Raw genomic sequence first — 22,127 nt, 5'->3', positions numbered from 1 at the left:
GAAGGGATGTGATGAATTAGCTACCCAAACCCCAAGAGCAATTTAGGAGGACTGCGGTGTTTTCTTTTTCCCATACATTTCTAGGACTTGCCAAAACCTGAATTAACCCCGGGGCCATGTTGACCACGTGACTTTTCTTCAGTAGAAGGATGGCTGAGACCCCAACCAGAGAAAGAAAACTAAACTCCAAAATGTTTTCAGGTCTTCCCAACATTGAATCAGAATGAGCCTGGTTAATTTGGAACCGCACTGATCTTCACAATGACGCAGTTAAACTGCTAGTCACCTAATCAATTCAGTGTCCTTTATTCTTGCCCTCTGCTTTGTATTTTTCTCTGTGAATCTTAAGTCTGGTAACCAAGTGCTCTAGGGTTATCAATAACTACGATTCCTGGAGGTAGTCTACTCACTATGAAATGCCCACTTCTGAGTTTTTCTTTCTTTTTCTTTTCCATCCCAAACTAGGAAGACTGCCTAAGAAGATAGTCTCCTCTAGAATTTGATATATGAGGGGCACCTGGGTGGCTCACTGAATTAAGCGTCTGATTCTTGATTTCTGCTCAGGTCATGATCCCAGGGGCATGAGATCAAGCCCCACATCAGATTCTGTGCTCAGCACAGAGTCTGCTTGGGATTCTCTGTCTCCCTCTCCTTCTGCCCCCTCACCCCCACTCATGCATGTGCTCGCTCGCTCTCTCTCTGTCAATAAAGAATTAAAGTCTTTAAAAAAAGAGAACTTGATATATGATTGGGCCAACTATAGCAGATCATTCTAGATCACTTATTAATGACTGACAAGAGTTGTGTAGGATATGTCCTCCATTTTTACATTTCTATCAGGAGTTTTTAAATACTAAACCCTGTATTTCTCATAATACAATTGTTAGATGTGCGAGAAAGCTTTCCCTGGTCTTTACATGGCACAGGAAACACTAGAAACTAAACAAGTTTCTCTACTGCGGGACTTCTCAGTGCCTTTGAGATACCATCATATATTGTGAATCAACAAGAAGATATATGCACAATGTATCCCAAACTTGGTGTTTCTCAAAATCTTCCTCTGCCCTTTTTTTCTGACAGAGCATTTAGTGAGACGGATGTGCCACACACAGAACACAGGATGGGATGCACAGCCATATGTAAAAGGAAGCTTTGGTGAGGACATTTCAGCTGTCCTTTAAAGAACTAGAAGGATAGTTCTCAAAACACACTATCAGACACCCCCTGCACTCACCTCTTACCTGCTCTGGAACATGCTTATAAATCATGAACATGTGAATAGCTCTTTTGTGCCTCAGAGCAAGGCCAGCTGCGGGCTTTGCACACATAGGGAGTTCTTTCCTCCTCCACGGTAATATCCCTGAACTCTTCTCTGAAGTGAGAACTTCCTACTCCCCTCCACTGTGGGAATCCCCCCTTTCCCTCCTCCATGGTAAGACCCCCTTCCTTCCCTGAAAAGCCCAGACCTGGTCAGCTGGCTCTGTGATAGGATCCCCCAGGCACCTCCCTCCATGGAGGGACTCCCTCCCTGAGCCACAGATGCTCCCTTTTCTGTCCTCCTGCGTGCAGACGCTCTCTCAGTACCTGAGTGGTATTTGTTCCCTCACTCGCTCTCCAGCTGGGTATGACCTCCCGGAGGTTAGAGGGAATGCATCTCATTTATTTTGCTATCTCGGTCTAGCGCTGGTCCCTACTCTGCCAAATGAATGATTGAATGAGGGAATGAATATAGAAATGAGGAGTGATTTTTTTTTAAAGATTTTATTTATTTATTTGACAGAGAGAGAGAGATCACAAGTAGGCAAAGAGGCAGGCAGAGAGAGAGGAGGAAGCAGGCTTCCTGCAGAGCAGAGAGCCCGATGTGGGGCTCGATCCCAGGACCCTGAGATCATGACCTGAGCCGAAGGCAGCGGCTTAATCCACTGAGCCACCCAGGCGCCCCAGGAGTGATTTTTTTTAACTGACATTAAAGAAAACCCTTATTTCGGCTAACTCCCGTGCTGTGAGATATAGTGCCTATTCCAGGGACTTTGGAAAAGGATTTATGTTCTAAGTGATTCGTGCGGAGGAAAGAAGTCTCAAGTCAATCAAGAGAGGGAGATTGCCAAGTCTCAACAACTAAACCTGGTATCTCATGGAGAAAGGCACCGCCTCAGAAACTTCTCAGCCATCCCAGCAGATTAAATCCAGTAGGCAAACATGATCCTATTTTGTCCAAATGACGCGTCCTGCACAGATGCCAAGGAGCCCATGACCTCGGCAGCCCTGTCAGACTCAGCTTTGTATTTTTAATCCAGTTTTAACTCTTTCCTGTGCTCATTCTGGGCCAGAAAAAAACAAACACCACAAAGCCTGTGTCACCCACGCAAAAGACAAGAGGAAAACAGTGGTAGGTTCTAGAGAGTTATGGGGGAGAAGGGCGTGTATGTGAGGAGTGGTAAAACCCCAAAGTATCCTTATTATTCAATGCAAGCTCTGCCACAAGGACTTACATGACTTCAAGGTCAAAGTGTCAGTCCACTTGTGAGAATCCATGATCCAGCATACTGTGTGTATGTGGGGGGCGGGGGGGGGGGGAGGCAACTGAATTCCAAGGAAAATTAAAAAAACTGTCTTCTAATCAGTTTTTTCAGCACCTGTCTCATGGGGCCTAAAAGACAGTGGAATGACCCAATTTTGCAGTTCCCAGACTGGTGGCTGGAAGGGGTTGCCAGATTGTTGCACACAGAGCTCCCCATAGTTGGCACAAATCCACATCTCTTTCTGGGTGTCACTCACTTCTGTCATTGTCCTCCCAATGTATCTAGTAGTGTCATGACCAGACACTAATTCATTTAAACGCATTTAGTTTTTTGTTTTCTTTTTTCTTTTCTCTTTTTTCCTTTCTTTTCCTTTCCTTTTCCTCCTCTTTCCTTTCCTTACCTTTCTTTTCTTTCTTTCTCTCTCTCTCTCTGTGTCTCTCTGTGAGAAAGAAGCAGAGAGACAGAGGGAGAGAAAGAGAGAGAGAATCCTTAAGCAGACTCCCCCCTGAGTACGGAGCCTGACACAGAGCTCTATCGCAGTTCCTGAGAACTGCGATCTGAGAACTGTGATCCTGAGAACACGATCTTAGCCAAAACCAAGAGTCGGTCACTCAACCGACTGTGCCACCCAGGTGCCCCTTTCTTAATTCTTCTTTTGGTCACACATCTGTCTTTATTGTAAGTAGCAGGGAGGACACTTCCAGCAATAGTAAAGTAAAAAAAAAATTAATTTACAGAAGCAGGAATTCAGTGACACCAGCAGGTTGGAACCCTTGAGAGCTCATATGTAGATGCCAACTCGGAGCAGGCAGGAAGAGGACTCCAGAGCCCATGAAGAGTGAGGCCACCGAGGAGACGAGGAGCTCTTTGTAGACGTCCCAATTGTACTTGGTGGAGGGAACCTCATAAACAAGGAATCAGGCAGTAAAGAACATGCCAATGGCGAACAGCACCATGGTGAGATGGGGGAGGAGAGCCGGGTTCACGGGGCTGGAGTACCTGCTCATGACCTTGAGCTCCATTTTGCCAGGTACAGGATTATCCACCACTCTGCCACCGGAATAATACATCAGTGATATTTTCTTCATTTAAAGTTAAATCCTAGGGGCGCCTGGGTGGCTCAGTGGGTGAAGCCGCTGCCTTCGGCTCAGGTCATGATCTCGGGGTCCTGGGATCGAGTCCCGCATCGGGCTCTCTGCTCGGCAGTGAGCCTGCTTCCCTCCCTCTCTCTCTGCCTGCCTCTCTGCCTACTTGTGATCTCTCTCTGTCAAATAAAAAATTAAAAAAAAAAAAAGTTAAATCCTACTAATTAACCACAGAAAAATGCAAGCAGTGGTTTCTTGTGTGCCTGGGTTATGGTGGTATTTTCACTTTGTTTTGATATCAAGAAAGAACAAATAGTGGTAAACATATTTTTGTTAATATTCCTTCTTGATAAGACTTCTAATGTGTATTAAAATCATTTTTCTGCTTTCATCAACATAGTAAAAGCATGAAACATATTGGAATCTTCTCTTGATGACTGAAAAACCTTTCAGAGAATTTGGGGCATTCCCTGAATAAAACCATGTCACCAACATTACCTATGTGAGGCTGAGCTCATGTGTACTGAGCTCAAAAATGTGCTAGTCACCGGCCTGTTTCGTTGAGATTTGCCTCTCTATAATCCCAGTGGCCTAAATATGTATGGGGTGGAGGGAGTTGATGAGTCAACATCACTGAGGCGCCAAGTTGGTTCCATGTTAAAGACGTAAACCCATCCCAGGCTCCTTCCCAACATGAACCTAGCTGCAGCGATGATTTGGGAAGATTAACTCCTGTCCAAGTTGGCATTTGAGGCCACAAAAAGAAAAGAGACTAGAAGTGTCTGGAATCCAAGCTACTCTTGAAAAGGAAAGAAAAACAACTCTTGCCCATGGCATCCTCTCTCTTATTAGTATTTTTTTCTAGGAGTGTCTCCCCACGTCTCTCAAAATAAATGCCAGGTGTTTTGCTGCATTTCCAAAACCAGAGAAAGAAACTTGATACGGGTGGCTTTTTGGTCTTTTCAGAAAGCATGGGTTGGGAAATGTCATATAAAGAATTATTAACACAACAGGGGGTTGGACTAGTGGAGGATCGGCTGCTACAGGGGACACGAGAAATAGAAGCCTGTGATCCCTGGAGATGGAAGGCAGCAGACTGAGTGCTGCTCTGACCCCAGCTAAGGCCTGGAGGAAGCAGCACAGGGAGAGTGGAGAGTCTGCTGGACTTGAGGCGCTGGAGCTGGGCATCTGTGTCTCTGGGCATCAGAGAAGAGAAAGCTGGACAAAGACAGAGCTCTGGGGATATCCAAGTATGGATCAGCATGTATATGCACAAATACCACCTGAGTCTAGGGTCAGACCACCTGTGAGGTTTACAGGGAAGAATCCTTTTTTTTTTTTTTTTTTTTAAGATTTATTTATTTGACAGATAGAGATTACAAGTAGGCAGAGAGGCAGGCAGAGAGAGAGAGAGGAGGAAGCAGGCTCCCAGCCAAGCAGAGAGCCCGATGCGGGGCTCGATCCCAGGACCCTGGGATCATGACCTGAGCTGAAGGCAGAGGCTTTAACTCGCTGAGCCACCCAGGCGCCCCTACAGGGAAGAATCCTTAAAGCTAACACAGGGCTGGGAGAAGCTCCTGTTCCCACCAGCCACCGTGTAAAACCTCACAGTGCATGGGACATCTGTAAGAGTACTAGGAAGAGCCTTGCCTCAGTAGTGGAAAACATGAACCTGGGCTAAACACTGCTCTGGTCCCAACTAATGAAGCCCCAAAAGGATTACGCTGTTCCAAATAACTGAACTGCAACCCAGAGCAAAGTTCAAGAGTATTTACAAAAATACAAAAATATCCAGAATCCAAAAGCATAAGGCCCGCGGTGTCTGGAATGCAAAGAAACAGGAAAATATGACCCACAATGAAAAGAAAATTCAATAAAAACCAGCCCAGAAATTATGCAGATGACAGAATTAGTATGCAAGGACTCTTTAAAATGTTATAACTGTGTTCCATGTGTTCAGGAGGCTAGAGGAAAGATTGAGCATGTTAAGTACAGACATGGAAGATATAAAAAAAGATCCCAATCCTGGGGCGCCTGGCTGGCTCAGTGAGGGGAACATGCAACTCTTGATCTTGAGATCATGAGTTTGAGCCCCACATTGGGTGTATGGATTACTTAAAAATAAAAAAGATCCCAGTCAAACATGTCAAGATGAAAACTCTACAGTCTAAAATGAAAAATGCAGTGTGTGGTATTAGTAACAGATTAGTCATTACAGAGAAAAAGATTAGTGAACTTGAAGACATAGCAATAGAAACAGTCTAAAATGAAATGCAGAGAGACAAAGAAAAAAAAATCTTTTAAACAAGAGTATCAGTGAGTGTGAGATAACTTCAAGCACCCAAATATATGTGTAATTAGAATCCTCAAAGGAGGGAGAGAGATTTTAAAAAACTATTTGAAGAAATAATGCCTGAAATTTTTTCCAAAAATGACATCAACCATAAAACTGCAGATACAACAATCCAATTCTCAACACAAGAAATGAGAAGAAATGTACACCAAAGCACATCATAACCAAATTGCTTAAAACCACTAAAAACATGAAAAATATTAAAAGCCCTTGGAGAAGAAAGGACAGAAGAACAAAAGAAAGGGTGGCAGAATTTTTTGTTGGAAACCACATAAGTTAGTGTTTTTGTTGGAAACCACGCAAGTTAGAGGGCAATATCTTTCAATTAGAAAAAGAAAAAGAACTGTCTACCTAGAACTCCTTGCCCTGCAAAATATCTTTCTAAAATACAGGTGAAATTGGGATTTTTTTTTTTCAGACATTTGAAAGCTAAGAAAATTAATCACCAGCAGACCTATCTAGGAAACTAGACCTATCTAAGAATGTTGAAGGAAGCCCCTCAAACCAAAAGGAAATAATACCAGGTGGCCGGCAGTATCCACCCAAAAGAATAAAGAACAGCAGAAACGGTGACTGGAGGTAAACAGAAATTCTTTTTTCCTCATTATGTAAGTCTCCTTTAAGAGATAATTGGCTATGTCAAGCCAAAATAACATATACTGTGGGATTTTAAATATATGTAGAAACAAAATGTATGACAACAAAGCACAAAGGCCAAAAGTGGAGAAATAGAAGGCTACTGTTGTATAGGGCAAGACTCTTAAATGTACGTGAAATGGTGCAACATCACTTGAAAGCAGATTGTATCACATTAAAGACGTATAGTATGGGGGCACCTGGGTGGTTCAGTGGGTTAAAGCCTCTGCGCCTTCGGCTCAGGTCATGATCTCAGGGTCCTGGGATTGAACCCTGCATTGGGCTCCCTGCCTGGCAGGGAGCCTTCTCCCCCCCGCCCCCCCCCCGCCCCACCGCCTCTCTGCCTACTTGTGATCTTTGTCTGTCAAATAAATAAATAAATAAAGAATCTTAACCCAAATAAATAAATAAATAAATAATCACAGATGCATTCTCTCTAAAAAAAAAAATTAAAATTAAAATTAAAAAAAAGATGTATAGTATAGATCGGAAAGCAACCACCTAACATAAATAGTTGCGGCTAATAAGTTAAAAGGGAAATAAAATAGAATTATAGAAATAACGACTTTTTCCAAAAGAAGGCAAAAAAGGAGGGTAAAAGAGATGGAGAAAACAAATAAGACTGTAGATTGAAGTCGACCATATTAATAATCACATTAAATGTAAATATTACAAACATTTCAGTTAAAAGGCAGCAATATTCAGAATGGATAAAAAAAAGGAAGACCCAACTGTAAGCTATTTACAAGCAAGCATTTCAAATTTCGCTTAAAAACACAGATAGATTAAAAGTAAGAGAATGGGTGGGGGAAGCCATACCGTGAAAATACTAGTGAAAAGAAAGCAGTTATGTCTGTATTATATGAAACAAAACAGATTTTGCAGCAAGGAATATTACCAGCCATAAAGAAGATCATTATAATGATAAAAGGTTCAATTCATCAATAGGACATAAGCATTCTAAAGTTTATTTAATTTTAAAGCAAAAACTTACGGAAAAAAAAAAAAAAGAAATGGCCAGGTCCACAATTATAAACTGATGGTTTCACACCCTTTTCTTAATAATTGACTGAGCAAGCGGATGAAAAATCAGTACAGATACGAAAGACCAAAAGAACACCACCAAGCAACTTAACCCAGTTGCTATGTACTAACACTATCCATTAGTGGCAGAATTACATTCTTTTCAAGTGTAAATGACACATTTACAAGGTAGACCATATTCTACCCATTTTTAAAAAGTCTCAATAAATTCTAAAAGATTCAAATTATTCAAAGCATATCATCTGGCTGCAATGGAATTAAATTCAAAATTAATAACAAAGGATAACTGGGGTGCCTAGGTGTCTCGGTTGGTTCAGTGTCCCTTCGTTTTGGCTCAGGTCATGATCTCATGGGTCACGGGATGGAGCTGAATGTCCCCACATGCCCAGTGGGAAGTCTGCTTGAGATTATCTCTCTCTGCCCCTCCCCTGACTCACATGTGCTTGCTCTCTGTCACTCTCATTAAAATAAATAAGTAAATCTTAAAAAAAAAAAAAAAAGGAAAGATATTTGGAAAATCTCCCAAGTATTTGAATACTAAACACTACACATCTAGTAGCCCATGAGTCAAAGAAGAAATTAAAAAGGAAATGAGAAAGCATTTGAACTAAATGAAAATGAAAACACAAATATCAAAATGTCACATGTAGTTAAAGCAGGACTTGGACTTTCAACACCTATATTGAGAAAAAAAAAATGTCTCAAATCAATGACCTCAGCTTCTACCTTACGAAACTATAGAAACAAGGGTGCCTGAGTGACAGCCGGTTAGGTGTCCAACTCTTGTTTTCGGCTCAGGTCATGATCTTAGGGTCGTCAGATCGAACTCCACGTGGAGCCTGCTGAAGATTCTCTCTCTCCCTCCCTCTCCCTCTGCCCACCTCCATCTCTTTCCCTCTAAAAAAAAAAAGAAAGAAAGAAAGAAAAGAAAAGAAAAAGAAACCACAGAAATATTTGCACAACACTGACCTGTACTTAGAATTGGTTAAGATGGTAAATTTTATGCTATCTCTTTTTTTTTTTTTAAATTTTTATTTCTTTGACAGAGAGAAATCACAACTAGGCAGAGAGGCAGGCAGAGAGAGAGGAGGAAGCAGGCTCCCTGCCAAGCAGAGAGCCCCATGCGGGGCTCGATCCCAGGACCCCGGGACCATGACCTGAGCTGAAGGCAGAGGCTTTAACCCACTGAGCCACCCAGGCGCCCCTATGCTATCTTTTTTTAACACAATAAAAAATCATTTGAAAATCCAACAAGTAGTTGTGTATAAAAGAACCCAGACACCAAACTGTATGTTGCTGTTTAACCCCCTTTATGTGAAGTTCAAGACCTGGCAAAACTAATTCATGGTGGTAGAAGTCAGAATAGTTGTTATTCTGGGGCTGGGTATTGACTGGGAAGTGACAGGATAGAATGTTTTGGGGCAACAGGAATGATCTAGCTCTAGAGCCGGGCTTGATCACACAGGTGCATAGGGATGTAAACATTCATCAAGCTTTCAGCTTCAGGGGTGCCTGGGTGGCTCAGTCGGTTAAGCATCTGCCTTCGGCTCAGGTCATGAAACCAGGGTCCTAGAATTGAGTCCCACATCTGGCTCCTTGCTCAGTGGGGAGCCTGCTTCTCTCTCTGCCTGCCTCTCTGCCTACTTGTTCTCTTTCTCTCTGTGTCAAATAAATTTAAAAAAATCTTTAAAAAAAAAAAAAAGCTCTCAGCTTCATACTCTTAAGGAATGTATCGTACACCAATACAAAAAGGTAATTAGGGGGAAAAAAAAAAAACCAACTATGAAGACAGTGAAAAGATCAGTAGTCACCAGGGTCCAGTAGGGGAGGGAGAGAGGAGGAACGAACAGGTGGAAACAAGAGATTTCTTGAGTCACTGAAACCCTTCTGTAAGAGATTGCAGTGGTGGGTATGTGGCATTATGGGTTTGCCAAGCCCAGAGACTGTATGTCCAACGCAAGGGTAACACTTACTATAAACTGTTGATTTTAATTAGTAATAATGTCTCTGGGGCGCCTGGGTGACTCAATGGGTTAAAGCCTCTGCCTTCGGCTCAGGTCATGATCCCAGGGTCCTGGGATCGAGCCCCACATCGGGCTCTCTGCTCAACGGGGAGCCTGCTTCCCTTCCTCTCTCTCTGCCTACTTGTGATCTCTGCCTGTCAAATAAATAAATAAAATCTTAAAAAAAAATAATAATGTCTCAATATTGGTTCATTAACTGTAACAAATGTACCAGCTAATGCAAAATGTTAATAATAAGGCAAACTGGGGGCGCCCTATTAAGCATCCGACTCATGGTGCCAGCTTAGGTCTTGATCTCAGGGTTATGAGTTCAAGTCCTTCACTGGGCTCTATGCTCAGCATGGAGTCTACTTAAAAAAAAATAATAATAGGGGTGCCTGGGTGGCTCAGTGGGTTAAGCCACTGCCTTCGGCTCAGGTCATGATCTCAGGGTCCTGGGATCGAGTCCCGCATCGGGCTCTCTGCTCAGCAGGGAGCCTGCTTCCCTCTCTCTCTCTCTGCCTGCCTCTCTATCTACTTGTGATCTCTCTCTGTCAAATAAATAAATAAAATCTTAAAAAAAAAAAAAAAGAAACTGAGACTTTAAAAAAATAATAATAATAATAATAGGACAAACTGTTAGGAGGACGTGGGGGTATGTGAGAATTCTCTGTGCTGCTCAATTTTTCTGTAAACCTGCAACTGCTTTAAAATACGGTCTATTAATTATTTAAATGGACCATATATAAATATTTATACTAATATACTGTTTACACACTTAAATATGATTATATATAAACATGTCTGTTCACACGTTGTTTGAAGGTATTTGGTTATTTAAATATTTATAAATACATATGTTTATACACCCACAGCTATCACAATCAATAAAGAACTCGAAAAATGAGAAAAGCCTGAGGGAAACACTAATATTTTAAGAGTAGTTGTCTGTAGGTGGTTGAATGCATTGGTGATTTGCCCCCCTCACTTTTCACTTTTCTGTATTTTCCAAACTGTGACAATTTAAATGGGATATTATCTCAGGATGGAAACACACTCCTGTCCTCTTTTCAAATGCTCTGTGGAAACCAGATGAGCAGAAAGCAGACACACACCTAATTCAGCGCGTGACCTTCTTTTTCAGCCCGTGTCACAAGTCGGGGAGCTCACTACCCCTCCTCTCTGTGTTTACTTCCTGCCAGAGATAAATAGTGAGTCAGAAGCAGGACCAGCGGGGCGGAGGCGGCCTTGGCCCGGCCCGACACACCCTGCCTTGGCGGGAGCTCCCGAGCGGATCTGGAACTTGCACAACTTTGTTCGGTGGGAACCGTTTCCTACTGCATCAGAGACATGGACTCGTTCAGTAAGGGCTGGCCCCAGCCGCTCCTCATAAAACAGATCTTTTTGATTTTTCTTTTGTCTGGGTCTGAGAATGGACCTTGTTTATAGGGAAATTAAAATTTAAGAACAGACGGGGGTTTGCTTTCTAATTCCGGAGCCCACAGCACAAATGTTTGCAGACACCCATGAGAGCTCAGAACCGTGGCTCCAAGCCCAGGCTTCCGGGCACCACCAAACCCAGCTGGGTTCCAGGCCCCACCAAGCCACACTTTGGGGGGGGGCATTTCTTCACCTCCTTTTCTTCACCTCGTGGCCTTCTGAACATCATCTGCAGGCGTTTCAGCCCCGGGTCCCATGCCCTGCCGGCAGGTGACTGGTGGCAGCCAAGGCTCAAGGAACACCCTCGGCCAGGGTCTCAAGTTTCACGTTTCAAACCATTTTTCTGCCCTTCCCTGAGTTGCTGCTACTCAAATGCCAAGGATTTCTGTGCTAGTAAGAGTTTCTATGTTTGAAAAAACCAAACGGTTGAGCTCACTAAATATGCCCCATCTTCCCTTTCCAGACTTAAAGAAGTTCTGGAATTCTCTACGGGAGAACCGAGTAAATTTAGTCCTTCCTAAATTCTGTCTCTTCTAGGTCTGTAATGAGGGCAGCTGTTCCCGCTACCTGGGACTGTCTCCTTTCCCCCACGAAGCCCTATTTCGAGCTGGTTTTAAAGACCCAGAGGCAAGGCTACTCCCTCTGGAGCACTCTCTCCCTTCGCTCAGCAGAGCCGGGCCCTGTCTCCCAGCCCCGTGCTGCCACGGAGCCTGCCTGCAGCACTGAGCTTTCTAGAATGATGTGTTTACACGCCTCTCTCTACAACTGGACCCACAGGTCCTGTTTGTCTTTTTTACCTCTGGTCTCAGGCTCAGAGCTGCAGATCCGTGTTTGCTAAATGGAATATATCCCCCCCCACACGCCTCCCCCAAAGGGTAGGTAGCAGGAAGTGAGCAGTCCCTGAAACACAGGAGCGCCCGGTTTCTTCCCAAAGACGGAGGACTGTCGTGTGTGTCCCCGGTGGGCCCAGGGCTGTGAGCGGCACGCTGTCTTGCCAGCTTCACCAGGTAGCAACAGGACCGCCCCCTGGCCACTGGCCCTGTGTCTATGGCCCTCAGCAAATATGCCTGGTTCACTTTTTCACTTCCCAGCAAATGATCCTCACCACCCAACTGCTCAAGCCAAAGCTTCCGGAATCTTCCTTGACTGTTCTCTCCCTCCTTCCAAATCCGATCCATCAGCAAGTCCTGGCTTCTCTCAGCTCCAAAGTATCCAGAATATCAAAGCGGTATTTGTTTGTCCGTCACTGTCACCACCTCAGAGCCGTGGACTCAGGCGGCCTGGACCCTCCCCAGAGGAGCGAAAGTGGGCTCTTGGGAGGGGGAAAGTTATCTCAGCTCTTACAGTGTAATTACAAAGTATTATCTGGTCTGATAGGTTATCCAAAGACCACAGAACACATACACTCGATCTATAGTATGGAAATCTTCCAGGGAGGGGTGGGCAATTAGGAATAAAATGTCCAGGAAGATTCCTGCAGCAGGAGGGAGGGAGATACTGAATCTACCGTTGAGATCCCTGCCCCTACCTGGAGTGGTCTCTCGAGCTGTCCCCTTTAGTTCAAGATGCCCCAATGCTGCCCTCAGAGAAACCCGACAGCACCCGGCCTTGGCATCACACAGCCCCGGGGGATAACACGGCAGGTCTGGAGCAGCAGCAGCAGCATCACGTGGGAACCGGTTAGGAGCTCATTCTTGGGCCTTGCCCACACTTCCTGCATCAGAATGTCTGGGAAAGAGACCCAGCGATCTGTGTTTTGAGCAGCCTGGAGGGCGGTCCTGATGTCTGCTCACATTTAACCTATGGATCATGGTTAAGACTGTGGCTGTCGAGTTTCCGGTCCTTCATCAGTGACGGCGGCACCAGAAATTCACGTAGGTTCTCTCTGAGAAAAGTCCGTCATCTTTGAACTATCACCCGCCGCCCTCTTTGGAAGAGTGAGCAGGTAGGATGCCAAAGGTCAGGAAATGGCCACAACACAACTTTTCCCTACAAAACAGTCATTTCCTCTGGTGCAACCCAATAGCTCTACGATCTGGGGAAGGTCGTAGAATGAGATTCATTCATTGTATTTTGAGGATTAAAAAAAAAAAAAAAAAAAGGTTGCTGCCATCCCTGGCTGTTGGTACCCAAGGAGGGAGGAGAAGGCTCAGGAGATGGTGGGCGATGGGCCCGGAACGGGACGTGTGTCCCCAGGGCAGCCGTGCTCGGGATGGTCATTGCTGAGCAGTAAGAGGGCAACCCGGCTTTGTCCTGGGACTGTGGGATCATCCTCCCTCAGGAGCCCGGGACTTGTGCAGGGATGGGCATCTGGGTCATGCCTCTGAGCCTCTGCCCAGGTTTGACCAACATAGAACCAAAGTTCCAACAGCGACACCATGTGGCAAAGGGAAAGCAAGGCAGTTAAACTGATGGGACTCCTTCGGATGAAAAGCTGAACCCCCTTGGGGATGTAGGAACGCCTTCCTTGTGTAATTCAAAGGGAAGAAGCCTCAAGGCAGAAACAGTGGACTTTCTACCACTACCACTAAAGCATAAATGACATAGGGCTCCAAGCCTCAGTGTCCCCATCTGTACAGTGGAGAGAACACTGTGTGGGGGTCGTTAGGCCGGATTAACATATGTCTTTCTCCCCACGTTCTGCCCTTGTCTCCAGGCCCAGCAGGAGCCACTGCAGGCCGTTCTGTGCTTTCTCTCTGGAGTTTTCCCAAGGAGAAAACACAGTACGAGGTCAATGGCTTCTTCAATCTTTTGTAAAAACCTATAATATATCCTATGAAGAGAAAATGCTGATCATCTGATGTGGCAAAGAAAGAGGCAACTGTATTTGAGGATCACAAGAGAGCCAAGTTGTAGAAAGTGGCCAGCGTCTGAGAGTCCCTCCCTGTTTCCTGACTGTGTCCCCGGGCTGACGGGGGACAGGCACAGAACCCTGAAGGGAATGGCCCCGGGGCTCCCAGCCTCACCAAAGATTCCCCTGGCACCAAGAGTGTCCTGAAGGCAGCACGGTCTTAGGGCCTGAGGGACCATGTAGTGTGGACCAGTGTGCACCACAGTGGTGAGGGGACAGACGATGGCAACTTCCAGGGATGGCTGGCAAGGGCATTCCCAGCAGCCTGGCAGAGTAAGGACTTGGAATTGGAAATGAATTGACTTAAAGAAAATCAAAGTGTATTCTGTGTGCCTGGAGCCTTTGGCATGGTGTCTGGTCCCCACGTGCAAACCGATAACTGAGTTATCTTTACGGCAGATGCCAACGGCGGCGTGCGTCTCCTCCTGCACACGGCCCGACTCCAGGAGCCCGCTCACCTCTTGAGAGTTTGCAAGCGAGTTAGTCCAGAGCCCTGCAGCACAGACAGTCATGCGTCTATAGAGCAGAACTCATGTTTCTCATTGCAAACAGGAAGTTGCTTCTTTGGGCTTGTGGAAGGCGCCTCATTTATGCTCAGTTCGTTTGGCAATGAGAAGCAACTCTTCCTCAAGGGAAAAAGAATAATTGACTAAAGCTGAGGAACAAGGAGCAAAAGCCCTTCCAGCTGCTGTTATCCCTCAGTCGAGCTGTGACCCAGGCCCCAAATACTTCCCAAGCCTCTTGAGGGATCCCAGAACCTCCATATGGGGGAGGAGGGGGCTGGACCTCGGTTCTCGGCCAGCATGGATGGCCTTCGCAGAGAATTCCAGAAAAGATGAATCTATTAGTTTCGTGATCACCCAGAGCCAGTTCAGACGGGTCATCTGGTCTCATTAGAGCCGAATATTAAAACCTCTGTCCAGTTATCCTGATAAAAGTTCATGAACGAGGAACAGCCACAGGGGGTCTACGAGGCCAAGGAGGCCTCCCTTTTGCAGAAAACAGAGATCAAAGGTGTTGTTCAAGGCATATTCTGCGATGCCCTCAACAAAAAAAGTACACTCTGCCCCACCATTTTCCTGAAGAATTCTAATGTTCAGGCCAAGGGGTTCAAAGTGCCTCTTCTGGAGGGCACTTGTGGGAGCGACCCAGAGTCTCATACAAGCCGGGCCTGGGAATTCCTGCCACCAGGGGGCGCTCTGACCCATCCGTGGTCCCCCATCGTTCACAGCCCAAACACACAAATGTTGCTTCAACTCTTGGGTAACATGATAATGCAAAGCATTCATGACCTAAAAATCTCATTATCTATTGTCTATGATGTGTATGTGTGTGTAGGGGGGGCGAGGCCTACCTTTCAATTTTTCATTTTTGTTTTTGGAGCTCCTGTTGATTTATTGCTTTCAGGCTGTAATTACAGCCTCCGGGAACGCCAGGAGGGTTCTTCCACCCAGATCGCGCACTGAACCCACAGACAATCACTAACTTCCTCCAGTGTTCTTGCCCCGAATCTGTCCTAGGGACTGAATGTTCATGTCTGCTGGCCCTCTGCTTGGGAACGCCCCTAAAACTATGGGCGCCGAACACCACACTTTTTCCCTATAGCCACAGCAGGGAAATCGGGACCTCACGGGGGTCATAATGAGGAAGGCTCTGACCGATGGTCCACACCCGCAGTGGCCTTGTTCCACGACCCCAGTGCGGCCTCCTTAATTTCCGGAATCCACCCACTAGCCTCCCTGGGACTCAGGGTACCTGTCACGTTAGTAATAGAGTTTGAATCCTGTCGTGTCATCTGGTGCCCTCATTGGCTACCAGGCCAGAATACAGACTCCCCCAACTCGCCACGCATGAGACATCCCTGACACGTCCTTTGGTAGCCTTGGTCTTTTTATTCAAGCCTTTATAGGCTTAAATAAGTTCTGATAATGAAGATAAACACCTGGAGTATTGCTGGAATGGACGGAAGCCCATAATGGCTAGTTTCATCAAGCAGAAAAACATTAGTTCTCCAATCATGCAGGTCAAGGCAATCCCAAAGCCATCTACGAGCCACTGCTTTGACCATGTCACCACGGAGGGCCATGTCACGGATTTTAGAGTAAATTTTGCAAAGCAAATGCTGAGCCAGCTGCAAGCAAGCCACACGTTGGGCTGGGCCAGTCCTCTGACCCGGGCTCTTACCTGTGCAAGTCTCCATGCCCAGCACTTCCAGACTTCTCTGGGTCCCTTTTCACGTTCTGACCACTCCCAGGTGGTTGCACAGACCCCGGACTCTGAGCTGGTGAAGTTTTCTGAGCCGGAAGGAAGAGAAATTGGAACAGAAATCAAATAGGAGTGTCTGAGGACACAGAAGCATTTCTCGGTTGGAAACCGGCCGCATCAGGTTGTGCGTTTGCTTTCTCATCCGCCTGAGCAGCACTGCGCGCCGACCCGAGCCGCAGCGGGAGGCACGCGGGGAGCCCGGCAAGTGTGGCAGCTCCTCTGATGGAGGAGACACACGGTTATGCACGAGACTCCAGCTCAGCAGGATGCCTGCGACAGTCCAAGGCCAAGACTGGGGACACCTACCAGACTTCGCGGAGGGTGGGGTCGTCTGCTCCCCGGAGAAAGGGAGGATGTCTGCTCTAAGATCTTCAAGTGTCTAACTGGCTTGTGGCGTCACGGAGATGGAAGCCATCTCCTCCTCCCTCCCCCGCGGTCCCACGGACCAGAATTCCACCGGAAACCCAGGCAAGACACTGAACAAAGAAAATGATGAGGCCTTGGAACCTTGGGCCCACCAGTCCAGGGCCCTAGCCATTCTGAGAGGCCATCGCTTTTCCTTCATTCCCACAATAAGCTCGTCTGCCAGAAAAGCACTTTCTTAAAACCAAGAAAGGACGGTCCAAACTTCAGATCACGGGACAGAAAGAAGTGAGAGCTTTTTAAAAATCAATTTAAATAATTCTCATTTAATGGGGCTCCTGGGTGGCTCAATTGGCTAAGGCGGCTGCCTTTGGCTCAGGTCATGATCCCAGGGTCCTGGGATCGAGTCCCGCTTTCAGGCTCCTTGCTCGATGGGAAGTCTGCTTCTCCCCTCTGCCTGCCACTCCCTCTGTTTGTGCTCACTCTCTGTGTCAAATAAATAAATAAAATCATAAATAAATAAATAAAGCTCATGAAGTGTAGAATAAATGTCAGAAAGGAGAAAAGGGCTTCTTTAAACCCAAAGCAATGGCTGTCTTTCAGCCCATCTTCCCGGCAGTGCTCCTTCACAGGGCCCCACAGCCATGCCCACTGGGGTGCACACAAGACTCCCCAAAGAGCCAGAAGGGCAGGAATCTGGTGAGCGTTCTGCAGAATAAGAATGCAAGCGTTGCCAGCAGCCTGTTTGTAGACATTGCGGACAAAGGCAGCCTGCGCCGAGAGAGACTGGTGCCAGCAGGCAGAGAGAAGCAGGTGAGAGGCAGAGGGGCAGCGGTCCCAGTGATGGGGATGTCTTGGTACCACTTAGGCTGGGGCCCAGCCTGTTCTGCCCTCTCCAACCAACGATTACCTGAGATCTCAAGTCCCCATTTGCCTTCTCTGGTACAAGTTGGATTTCTGTCACTTGCAACCCAAAAAAGTACATTCCATTAATGATCAGACCAGCTTTGAAGGAGACAAAGTGTTCTATGTCAGCTAAGTTTAAGAAGCGCTGCTTATCTAGCCCTCTTTTCAAAATTCACGGAGTGCCAGAAAGGGTCTGAGAAGTTCTGTGGTCAAATGACATTGAATTCTAACTCCCTTTCCCAAAGTTTCTTGACCACAGGATCCTTCTGTTCACGTGTCACCTGTCACCATCTCCTAGAGCTAGTGTTCCATGGAACACAGTTTTGGGGACAGTTAACACAAGGCCTCATTTCTTTTCGCCTTGCTTAAACCTGGCAGATGATCCAAATCCACAGGGCAGGGCAGCCCCTAGCCTGGGGGGCGCCTTGGTGAAGATTGGAAGGCGGCGTCGCTCTGGGCAGGTGCATGGCCTGTGAGCAGATGGCACCTTCGTGTGCATTAGAAACAGCTTCCCTGGGGCGCCTGGGTGGCTCAGTGGGTTAAAGCCTCTGCCTTCAGCTCAGGTCATGATCTCAGGGTTCTGGGATCAAACCCCGCATCGGGCTCTCTGCTCTGCGGACAGCCTGCTTCCTCCTCTCTCTCTCTCTCTGCCTGCCTCTCTGCCTACTTGTGGTCTCTGTCTGTCAAATAAATAAATAAAATCTTTAAAAAAAAAAAAGAAACAGCTTCCCTGCTCTCCAGCTCTTACAGCTCAGACCTAGGCACAAGCTCCGTGAGCTCCTGGTCCTGTCCTTGGGGGAGGCGGGGGAGGTGAGGCACCAGGAGACACGCAAGAAGAGCTCGTGCGGACTTTGCGTGGCTCCCTGTGTCCGCCGGCTCCTTGTTGCTAGAAATCTTCTCTCACCCCTCAGGAGCCGCTGCTCCCTGGCACGACTCCAGAGACAGACCCCGCCGGCCCTGCCCAACAAAACCAGCAGCTGGAAATACAAAAGCCCTCTCCTAAGCCCAACAATTTACCAGTTGTGACTATGGAAACTGATGCAGCCAAATCATTTGATAAATATCTCATTTCACCCAGTTTTCCAGAAAGTATTTATTGATTTGTTGATCCATTCAATTATCTAAAATACACTCATCCGGGTGGCTCAGGCGGTTAAGCGTCTGCCTTCAGCTCAGATCATGAGCGCGGAGACCTGGGAGGGAGCCCATGCTCAGCAGGGAGGCTGCTTCTCCCTCTCCCTCTGCCCTTCTCCCCTGCCCCCACTCGTGTTCTCTGCATTCATCTAAACCATACCATGCACAAGAACCAATGCTAGAAGTGGGGGCTACAAAAATGAATGAGGTTCCATCCCTTCCCTAGAGTTGCCTAGTCTAGGGAGACAGCACCCTATGCCGTGACCACAGAGGTATAAACACAGCCCCCCCCCACCCAGGGGAGACACAGTCCTCCCAGGAAGGGAGAACGCCACCCACCAGCTCTATCAACCTCTAGGCTGGGATTGTTGGAAATCAATTCTGGAGCTTCCATGGGACATGTGGGTGCAAATAATCAGCTCAGTCTGGACTTGGGGGTCTTCCTGACACCTTGAATCTCCTGTTGGATGGGTGGTGTCCTTGACCTTCACTCACAGCCTGAAGAGCAAGTCTGCATTGGTTCTGCGTCCCCTGACTGCGGCACGTACCTGAACGGCTGGCGGCTTTGATCCCCCAGTTGTGTCCAAAGGTAAAATATCGAAGATGCCTCAGCTCTCAGGGGCCACACCTCCTAGTGTGCTAACATGGTACTACAACTAGAGAACCTCCATTCACTTTTGTTGAGACAGAATGTGGGAGGAAAGGACAGTAAGACCAGCTCCTGTTTATGGAGCACTTACTAAACACCAGGCACTGGGCTACTGGTCTCCATGAACCATGTGATTGAAACTTCACAACAACCTTAAGAGTAAAGTGCTACTCATGTCCTTGTTTTAGAGCTGAGGCTTGCAGAGGGGAAGTCTTTGGCTAAGATCACACAAGAGTGGAGTCTAGAGGGACCCATTTCTCTCGGACCCCAGTGCCGGAAAAAGGCATTTTTGTTCCAACCCTTTAGTGCGGAAGTGTTGAAGGCGGCGGAGAGAGCTGGGGCTGATCCCTCACCTAACAGAAGGGCTGCTGACTGCCTCCCTGCTGGCCTGACTTCCATGCTGGCTGGACCATTCCCTGACATGAGAACTCCACCCTGTCCTATAAACCTCAGTCCCCCGATCTGTGAACCAGAATGACAATCATCCCTGTTGGATCGTATCAAGACAATTCAAACTTTAAATCACTGTCAGTTCAACCTCCAAAGTGTTCTTCTTTGGAGAACATTTTAGAATGTTCTTTATGTATATAACACTACTACCTTTGGACACCTGAGTCAAATTTTTTTACTACGGTAGCTCAAGAAAAACAATACAGAGTGAGTAACATCTTCAAACCAGGGTCCTGAAATTTTTAAATTGTAACCCAATTCCTATTTGTCTGAATGTCACGTTGGCCTTGGCTCCAAACACCTTCTGCAGACAGGCTTCCCTTTCAATCACATTATCGGCAGCGAATGATTCCACAAATAATTTAACAGATAAATCTCCTGCTCTTTATACCATGACCAAGGTTACACTAAGTAATTCTGGAAAGACACTGACATGTCTACGAGCCCAGACAGATGCAAACAACAGATGGTATAAGGAGGCAGCTCCCTGCTCTCACTAAAGGGGATAAGGGACCATGTGTTAACATTCCTCAGGCAAGGAAATCTAAGAAGGGCTCAGATTCATCTTTGAAGCAGACAAAAGGATCTGCCTTTCTGCCTTTTCAGTGCCACCACCTCCTCCTAAAAGAAAGCTAATCTGCGAGAAGAATGTCATCTCTCTCCGGCAAAACAGAGCCGGATATTTGCCTGCACGCACCGGTTCTGGGGCGCCTGGGGGGCTCAGTCCGACTCTTGATTGCAGCTCAGGTCATGATCTCAGCGTTGTAAGATCAAGCCCTACATGGGGCTCCATGCTTCACAAGGAGTCTGCTTCTCTCTCTTTCTCCCTCTCCATCTGCCCCCTCCCTGCTCACTCTCTCTCTAAAAATAAATAAATATTTTTAAAAATTTAAAAAAAAAGGGGGGGGGGCACCAGGGTGGCTCAGTCTGTTTAGCGTCTGCCTTTGGCTCAGGTCATGATCCCGGGGTCCTGGGATTGAGCCCCGCATCGGGCTCCCTGCTCAGCCTGAAACCTGCTTCTCTCTCTCCCTCCGCCTGCCACTTCCCCTGCTTGCGCTCTCTCCCTTTCTCTCTCTGTCAAATAAATAAATAAATCTTCAAAAAAACTTTTTAAAGCACAAAAGCACCAGTACTATCAATAGGGACGGCACATGCGCTTTCCCGTGCTTTGAAATCTGTCAGATTCTTACAAAATCCCTGTGAGCTAAACAGGAAGGCAAAATAATGTTTCCCATTTCTCAGATGAAAACCAGAACATTCTGTGACCTGGCCAGGTCTTCCTCCTTAAAGCCGATACTTCGTGCACGGCAAGAGTACCACCCAACACCGGCCTAGCATTTTCTCTGCTGTAACAGTAACAGCGAACTTCTTACGATCAACAATTTCCACGTGCCAAGTGCTGCTCTTCTAAGAGCTTTACCTGTTGAAATTCATTCAGTCCTTACTCCAACCCCATCTCGCAGAGGCGAGCACCAGCAGAGAGAGGTTAAGCCCCTTGCACTAGGGCACACGGCCTGAAAGCGACAGACCTGGGATCCAGTCCCAGCCTGTGCTCTTGAGCCCTACCTTATGTGGCCTCACCAGACCTGGGATCCAGTCCCAGCCTGTGCTCTTGAACCCTACCTTATGTGGCCTCACCAGACGTGGAAACAGTTGCCTACGATCCCTGCCATCTTCCTGCCACGTTCCAAGTAACTAAAACAACGGGACATTTATGAATAATGGGGTGCAGAGGCCTAGGTTCATTGCCCAACAGAGCACCTGGCATGGAGAGGCATTTCATAAAAATGTGTTGGATGTTTTGGAAATATTTCCATTTCAGGGCTCCTGGGTGGCTCAGTTGGTTAAGCGTCTGCCTTCAGCTCAGGTCATGAGCTCAGGATCCTGGGATTGAGTCCACACTAGGCTCCTGCTCAGCGGGGAGTCTGCTTCTCCATCTGCCTCTGCCCCTACCCAATCCCCACCCTGCTCATGCTTTCTGTCTCTCACACTCCTTCTCTAATAAATAAAATCTTTTTTTTTAAAGATTTTATTTATTTATTTGACAGAGAGAGATCACAAGTAGGCAGAGAGGCAGGCAGAGAGAGAGGAAGGGAAGCAGGCAACCTGCTGAGCCGAGAGCCCGAAGCAGGACTCGATCCCAGGACCCCAGGATCATGACCTGAGCTGCAGGCAGAGGCTTTAAGCCACTGAGCCACCCAGGCGCCCTAAATAAAATCTTTTAAAATAAATACATAAATAAAAAGTGGTGTATTTCCATCTGGTCCAGTAGCCACTTCTGCCAACCGGGAGAAGCACGCGCAGGCCTCAGACCTCATTCTTCCACCGCATTTCCCCTCAGTGTCTCTGAGTCGCCCTTCCAGTTCTCCCTCCTAGCAACAGCGCTACGTCCTGCCGCCCCCAGGACCCTCAGGGGTCTGCTGTGT

At 46.9% G+C, this 22,127-nt stretch overlaps 1 protein-coding gene and 1 pseudogene across 9 annotated transcripts in view; both read right to left on the bottom strand.

The window, feature by feature from the left end:
- Positions 1-22,127, bottom strand: part of TACC2 (transforming acidic coiled-coil containing protein 2) — a 186,343-nt gene that overhangs the window by 144,445 nt on the left and 19,771 nt on the right. For all 9 annotated transcript variants that reach the window (XM_046027938.1, XM_046027944.1, XM_046027939.1 and 6 more), the window contains one exon: positions 16,119-16,228. In XM_046027938.1, the coding sequence (XP_045883894.1) occupies positions 16,119-16,228 (110 nt within the window). The remainder of the gene's footprint in view (positions 1-16,118; positions 16,229-22,127) is intronic.
- On the bottom strand, positions 3,304-3,546 carry LOC123955669 (annotated as a pseudogene).

This window comes from Meles meles, chromosome 13, assembly GCF_922984935.1.
Source record: "Meles meles chromosome 13, mMelMel3.1 paternal haplotype, whole genome shotgun sequence".
Taxonomy (NCBI): Eukaryota; Metazoa; Chordata; class Mammalia; order Carnivora; family Mustelidae; genus Meles; species Meles meles.
This window is presented reverse-complemented; position numbering and strand designations above follow the sequence as displayed.